The 7,559-nt window shown below is 36.9% G+C and overlaps 1 protein-coding gene across 1 annotated transcript; it reads left to right on the forward strand.

Annotated features, from left to right (window-relative positions):
• Positions 1-1,340: 1,340 nt before the first annotated feature.
• Positions 1,341-2,790, forward strand: LOC121328060 (GS homeobox 2-like). Its single transcript, XM_041272536.1, has 2 exons — positions 1,341-1,748; positions 2,034-2,790. The coding sequence occupies exons 1-2, from the start codon at positions 1,370-1,372 to the stop codon at positions 2,357-2,359; spliced, it is 705 nt and encodes a 234-aa protein (XP_041128470.1). The 5' UTR covers positions 1,341-1,369; the 3' UTR covers positions 2,360-2,790.
• The last annotated feature ends 4,769 nt before the right edge of the window (positions 2,791-7,559 follow it).

A 7,559-nucleotide genomic window follows, 5' to 3' on the forward strand; every position in this document is an offset into this window, starting at 1 on the left:
CTAACACTGATATTAAAAATACTTTAATGTAAATAAATCAATAACCTTTAAATAAGATTGTATTATTATTATTATTATTATTATTATTATTATTATTATTATTATTATTATTATTATTATTATTAGTAGTAGTAGTCGAAGGAGTGGTAATAGTAGTCCACACTGCCCCCTCCTACCTCCCTTGTGTATCCCTACACCCCCTTTCGTCACCTTCGCTCCTCTACTGGTCATGCCTTCCCTCCACTCTCCATCCTCCGTTGCCCGCACTTCTTCCCTAGCCCCTCTGTGGTGGAACCAGTTACCGGTGAACTTCAAAACTACTCCGTCTCTCACTGCCTTCTGCTGCATCCTCAAAACCCACCTGCTTGGACTACACTTGTAGATCTCTTGGTGTACCCCTTCTACTATGCACTGGACTTACCTGACCTAAGCACCACTAGGGTTGCTCAGCTGATGCACTATATCCTCCTACTATTGCACTACTATTATGTCATTGTAGATACAAATGGTCTTAATCCTAATTTGTTCTATCATATTGTATTCAAGTATTATTTGCATTTACTGCAAACTACACTGTATTTAAATATTGTTTTTACACTGTAACCTTGTATTGCCATGTATCACCTGTAAGTCGCCTTGGATAAGGACGTCTGCCAAATAATAATAATAATAATAATAATAATAATAATAATACTAATAATAATTACTGTTATTAATATTATAGCAGCATCATTCTACTATACTAACATCCGAAAAAAAGCTCTTCTATTAAACTGAATTGTAAAGCCGACACTAGTTTTACTGATCTAGCCTCTGAAAAAACATAATGATTATGCTGTATTTTTGACAAACGGTAGTAAGTTGTAACACAGGATCTAAAGTTTGGTTATTTTGCAGTACTCTGCTATAGTTTCATTAAGACATGTCTATATCACAAAAACATTCAGACAAAAATTACATAAATAATAGGCCTACATAGAAGTGGGTTGTTATTCTTCACCTTTCCTATGGTAGTTATAAAGTAAGACTGGTGTATACTGGAATATCAGAGACTGAAGTGTTGGTTATTTGTAGGGCAAATGCAATATTAGCAATAGCACGTTGTGGTTTTCGGTAGTGAATCTAGGGGCTGTAAAAAAACTAAATGGAGATTTTGATCTGTTCTTTGAGGAATCACGTGTTTGATAGTTCACCCGCAGTACTTTCAAAAGCCCCTGCAGCAGGGCACACACGTGGGTGACGTTAGAACCAACCCTCTCCAGGGACCCTTTTGTTTAACCGTCAAATATAAGCACCTTTAGAGACTCCGAAAGCTTCAGTGAAGAAGTAGAAGCGTCAGGCAATACAAGGATCGCTGCACAGTGCAACCATGTCGAGATCTTTCTACGTCGATTCTTTGATTTTCAAAGACACGGCAAGACCCACGCCTTTGAACGAGCATCCCGGACAAGAGTTTTTAATTCCTATCAGCATGCATTCTCCTAGCGCAATGTCCTTATCTGCTCCAACATGCCCTTCCAGGAAAAGTGGCACTTTCTGCGTCTGTCCTCTCTGTGTCACCTCTCACATCCACTCGCCAAGGAATAGCATCCCAATGCTGAAGAGCCCGTTTCCAAACGCGGACCCCCAGTACTGTCAAAGAATGAGCCATCAGCAGAGTCCCGCTCTGGGGCACACAGGACATGCAACTGTCTGCACTCCTACTTACAGCGTCACAGATCCGAGGAGGTACCACTGCCTGTCATTAGGTAAGGGGTATATTTTTTATTTGACTACACACTGTGTTAATGTAGGCTACTGTATATTTTATCATTTATTGTAACCTTTATTGGAAGTTTATGAGTTTAGGTAGCGAAACATTGTAAGATGATTGTTAAAAAACAATAATTTACAAAGTACAGACGCGCGCGCGCGCGCGCCCGTGTGTGTGTGTTTCATCAATACCCCTTTACTATCTGCAAAGGCTATTAGCTATGCTTCAACGTCTACAGTAATCCATTCTTAATAATAACGCACAACATCTTCCAAAACAGGTGCATCAGTAAATAACCACATCCAGAACGGCAAGAGAATGAGAACGGCTTTCACTAGCACGCAGCTTTTGGAGTTAGAGAGGGAGTTCTCTTCTAACTTGTACCTGTCCCGCCTGAGAAGAATTGAGATTGCCACCTATTTAAACCTCTCTGAGAAACAGGTAAAGATCTGGTTTCAGAACCGCAGAGTAAAACACAAGAAAGAGGGCAAAGGAACACAGAGGAATTCGCACAACGGATGCAAGTGCGCCAGCAATCACGGGCATTACTCTCGGTCTGAAGATGAGGAGTCTTTATCCCCAGCGTCAGCTACCGATGAAAAATAGATCTCACCTATTTAAATGGGTTAAAGACAGTGCGACCCTTACCTTCTCTACATTTTGGAACTTAAAGCCACAAAACATTTGTTCCAAAAGATTGAGAATAAAGCGCTTGTGGCCATTTCTACTGATTTACCTTTATCCAGTATCTGTTTTCTAATCTGCATCTTTTGATATATCTTATGGAATGTAAAATATGTATTGCTGAAAGAATATTAAAGATGTAACACTGTAAACAACCCCCCTTTGTTCCTGTAAGAAAATAACTAATTGGATGAAAACATTTGTCTTATAGATGTCCTGCTTCTTTTAACTATACAGCAGCTTAAATCTGTAGGTTTTTAAACACATGTTTTGTAACAGTGTACATTGTGAATTGTTTCTCGTTCATTTGTATGTGAAGAGTTATATAAAATGTATATTTATATTTATTTAAATAAAACATCTGACCATCATATTATATGCTCTCTGGATTTTTCATTTAGAGTGGCAGTTTGTTTTCTAATGTAAAATGTAAGTAGTAAAGTTAATTTGCAAGCAGTGTTATATGGACTTCATCCACATAAAACGTCAGTATTGTGATTCTGTTGAACCAAGGGTGGTACATCTTTTTGTGCATTTGAAATAATCGTAAATCTTAAATGCAAAAAGTAAGCATTTCATCTAACAATGTGAGTTACTTTCCTTAAGAGTGGTACGACTCAACTTGGCATTGGATCCTATCAGTGCCTAGGTTTGCAACTCTGAAACTGACAGAATTTTCAGTTGCGCTTTGGAAACGGAGTGAAAAAAGTACGCCAAAAAGTTGTTAAAACATGTGCACAAACTGCCTCTATAAAACAGTGTGTGTAAAAAACAAACACACTGTAGCAATAATGTTAAACAAAACGTATTTAATTCATAATACAGACATACAATCTTTATTTTTATTATTAGTATGATTTTAGTGTTGCCCAGATGGTTGTGCAAAATATATAAAAGCCAACACATTTTGAGAGGACACTATGTAAAGCCAACATTGGTTAACCCTTGTCGTTTTTATATTGTAAACTTTTGATATTAAAGGGTCATATTGTTTACAATTGTACACAGTAAGCGTAAATACTGACGCAAAAGTTAGCAACGGTGTTTACACCTGTCTGGATGTTAAATATGAACCATTATATAACCCACACGTTTCGTATAATTCGAATATTGCTATATGCTATATGTAGCTTAAAACATAGTTGGGAGATATACTGGGAGGATCTCATCCGGCCAGGGGATTTGTTTATTTTAAGAGCTCCTATTCTCTTTAACACTTCTACCTCGGTTATGCTAAAGTTATTTAAAACTGGATAGGAACTGGTTGACATGTGGGGCATGTTGTCTGTATCCTCCTTTGTAAAAACTTGTGAAATAATCATTTAACATATTTGCTATTTTTTTTTCTTCCTATACGATTTTGCCATTTGTATCTCTTAAACATTTAATCTCCTCTTTGAATGTTCTCTTGCTGTTGTAATATTGGAAAAACATTTTGGAATTGGTTTTAGCTCCCTTAGCAATGTTCATTTCTATTTCTCTCTTGGCCTTTCTAACTTCCTTTTTGACTTGCATTTGCAGTTCTGTGTACTCTTTCTGCGTACTTTCTTTTTGGTCCTTTTTTAATGCTCTGTAAAGTGCCTTTTTTCGCTGAATATTTTTTTTAATTGATCTATTAAACCATTTTGGCAATTTAGTTTACATTTAGATTTGTCTACTTTAGGGATATAATTGTTTTGCGCCTCTATATATATTCTGTGGGTGTTTTCTCTATTTTACTCCAATCTACTTCTGTTAGTCTCTGTTTCATGCCTTCATAGTTTGCTTTTCTAAAATTGTAAGCCTTATTTAGTCTATTTATATATACTATATGCATATTAAGACCTTAAAGGATAAACATCAAGAAAATAAAGTTATAAAAAAACACTACTGGATAGATTATCAGTTATAAAAATCCACCCTGTCATACCTTATTTGAACAATGCCTCCAAACTAAACTGCAAGTCTGTTTGAATTGATTCGATATTATAAATATCTGCATATAAGTGAGGTTATATTTCTGATAACGGTCACTTTCATGGTCTGATGATAATTACACACACATTTCGGTTGCCATTAAAATCAGGCCTAATTTTTATAGAAAATTCTTGAATAAAATAAGACTGCATGCGTTTTGAAGTCATTGTTGATATGCATCTATTTTAATCATGCAAGGGAATCTGTACAACAAAACTTTGTTTTCAATTTTTTCAAGTTTCAAAAAAAGAAGTCCGTAACGATGAGCAGTTAATGTCTGTCAGGATACTGGTGATATATATTATACACAGACAAAAAAGTATATTTTCATATTAATGGACGAATGACAAATTCCATCTGTTTAAATACTAAGATTGGCACTGCCCAGCACTGAGCGCGGGTAGCCCGTCTGGCTTTGCTTTTCATTGTGTGCGTTTCTATAGAGGTGACAAAGATTGACAGAGAAGCTTTGAAAAGCTAGGGGGGAAACTGAGCCACTCTAATAAAGTATACTCTCACTTAAGACATAGCTTTGGTGCTTTGATAAGTCTTCTCATCATTGCTGAAAGAGATCAGACTTCAGCCGTTTTAATTGACTTTAAGCACAATGCAGCTGAGTGCACTCTACGGTAAATAAATTAGACGCGAGATGTTTAGGCAGCAGTGCAACAAGTAGCGCGCGACTCAGCTCTTTATACGCAAATCTACACAAAAGAGAACATATGCAATTGAAGACATACAACGTTTGTGTATAAAAATGTCTTCAGAAAACAATTCTTTAATTTGACCATTTACCAAGACGAAGAATTGCTTTTCTATAGACATCACAGAAAATGTTGGATTTTAATATTAACGGTCATACGCCACTTAAAGCGATTGATATATTTGTTCTGAGAACAGAGCAGGCCTACTATATTTGTAGGTTATTTCTGCCACCTGTTATTTTTAATTTTGTATTATTTAATCTATTTGAACATTTTTTTTCCCCTCAAAAATATATAACGATAACTTTAAAACGCTCATCGTTTTAGACCGAAACCCTAATCTCGTTCCCAAAATCCAGCCAAAGCTTTTGTAAACAACGAACCAGGGAGAACTGCCCATAGCAAGTTACGTTGGAATGGGCTGCGAACCTGAAATGGGCTACATTGGCTGAGCAGGCCTTGACAGGTTAGATTGTACTGCCAAAGACGTGTATTTAGTGGAACCCCGACTGCTGCAAACCAGAGGCTGAAGGTGCAGTTAAAAGATTCCACTGTGGGTTACAGAGAACCATTTAGTCACAGTTTCATTAGACACTGTTTGAATGTTTCAAGTGTAAATGTTAAGCTTTGATAGTTTGTTATCCAGAAACAAATGTCAAACCATGCAGTAACAGTAAACTACTCTAGATAAAACTATAAGAAACTCCATATGTTTCGAAAGCATTAAACCAGTTACACTATAATAAATAAATGATTTGAAGGTGTTGAATTATATGACTTGTTTGATTCCAGCTTTGTAAATGTTCTTTCTACTTTCCTATCTTTTTAATTATAATTTTGAATTAAGTGTTTTGGGCAATGGGTGAAAAGTATATAATTGTAATTCCCCTAATGTATATATATTATTAGACAGTATGTAATAACAGTATTTGCTTATTCTATTTGCATCTTATAGCACAATAGTCTATTCATTTGGAGCTTAACATGATCACCTTGCAGAATATGTTTCATAATAGGGGAGACTGGGGACAATTGTCAGTTGACAGTTTTTACATTTTGCGTCACAACTCCAAGAACATTTGAGCTGGTTTTCCAATTTTTTGATACAAACAACTTAGACCTGTCTGTTACCAATTCCCCTGTTTTCATGTTTGTAGAGGTAACTTAAAGACCACAATATTGCTTCAAATATAATGAGTGCAATATTACAATTGACACCATGGCCGGGGGCAGTTGCAACAGTGGTCGGGTCAGATGTAACATTTTGTGTATTTTATTTAATAACAAATAAACAACAACACGTTTTTATTTCATTTAAAACCTCGATATCTTTATTCAATAAGATCTATATCTTTAATACTCAAACAATGTCCAACAGTGTAACAAGATCAATTCTCATATATTCTAATTGAATTACTCAAACCTTACTGAAATATTGTCAATGTTTTTCTTTAGTAACAAGAACAATTTTTAACCATTTATTTTGTTTCTACATTGAACCACTTATAATATGTAGTGCTTTGTACTAGCTGAAAGCAGACCTACTTTCAAAACTTAATACTTTGAAAACTAGGGTTTTTCAAAATAACTATTTCACTCTGACTCTCATATATATATATATATCCTTCAGTGCACGCTTCATGGGACCAAAACTTACAGGACCAGCAGTGAATTCACACTTCCTTGGGTCAGGTTGAAGCATAATCTGCAAGGCACACTATGGAAATGCTCTCTTCCTCATCAGAAAGATCAAACTCTTCCTTTCTCTGGTGTTTTGTCTTTGCTGTTTTCTTTGTTTTATCTGCCAAATCAATTTTCCTTTTTGTCTTCTGACCCAGACTTCTTTTTTTCAGCTTCCATGGCTAATTTTACAGGTGTGTCAGTGAGAATTGCTGTTACTTTCCTCTTTCTTCCTTTTGTTTTGACTTGCCTTGGGACTGTTATGGGCAACGGGCAGACGGTGACTGGAGAGAAAGCTTCCTCTGGTGTATCCTTTTGAAGAGCTTGATTAGAGCCTGATGTACCTGACCTGTGATTGGAGAGGTGACCTGACATGTGGTTGGAGAAGTGACGTGAGGTGTAGCTGGAGAGGTGACTTGACGTGTAGCTAGACAGTTGACTTGACGTGTAGTTGGAGAGGTGACCTAAGGTTTAGCTGGAGAGGTGATCTGAGGTGTAGTTGGAGAGGTGATCTGAGGTGTAGTTGGAGAGGTGACCTGAGGTGTGGTTGGGGAGGTGACCTGAGGTGTAACTGGAGAGGTGACTTGATGCGTAGTTGGAGAGGTGACCTGAGGTGTGGTTGGGGAGGTGACTTGAGGTGTATCTGGAGAGGTGACTTGACGCGTAGTTGGAGAGGTGACCTGAGGTGTGTTTGTGGAGGTGACCTGAGGTATAGCTGGAGAGGTGACTTGACGTGTAGTTGGAAAGGTGACTTGACGTGTAGTTGGACAGGTGACCTGAGG

The sequence above is a fragment of the Polyodon spathula genome, chromosome 2, assembly GCF_017654505.1.
Source record: "Polyodon spathula isolate WHYD16114869_AA chromosome 2, ASM1765450v1, whole genome shotgun sequence".
Classification (NCBI taxonomy): Eukaryota; Metazoa; Chordata; class Actinopteri; order Acipenseriformes; family Polyodontidae; genus Polyodon; species Polyodon spathula.

Bases quoted from the DNA above. Each gene is read 5' to 3' on its own strand.
- LOC121328060 (XM_041272536.1), top strand. From the start codon at position 1,370: ATGTCGAGATCTTTCTACGTCGATTCTTTGATTTTCAAAGACACGGCA. The intron at 1,749-2,033 runs GTAAGGGGTATA...CTTCCAAAACAG, and splicing joins GTACCACTGCCTGTCATTAG to GTGCATCAGTAAATAACCAC.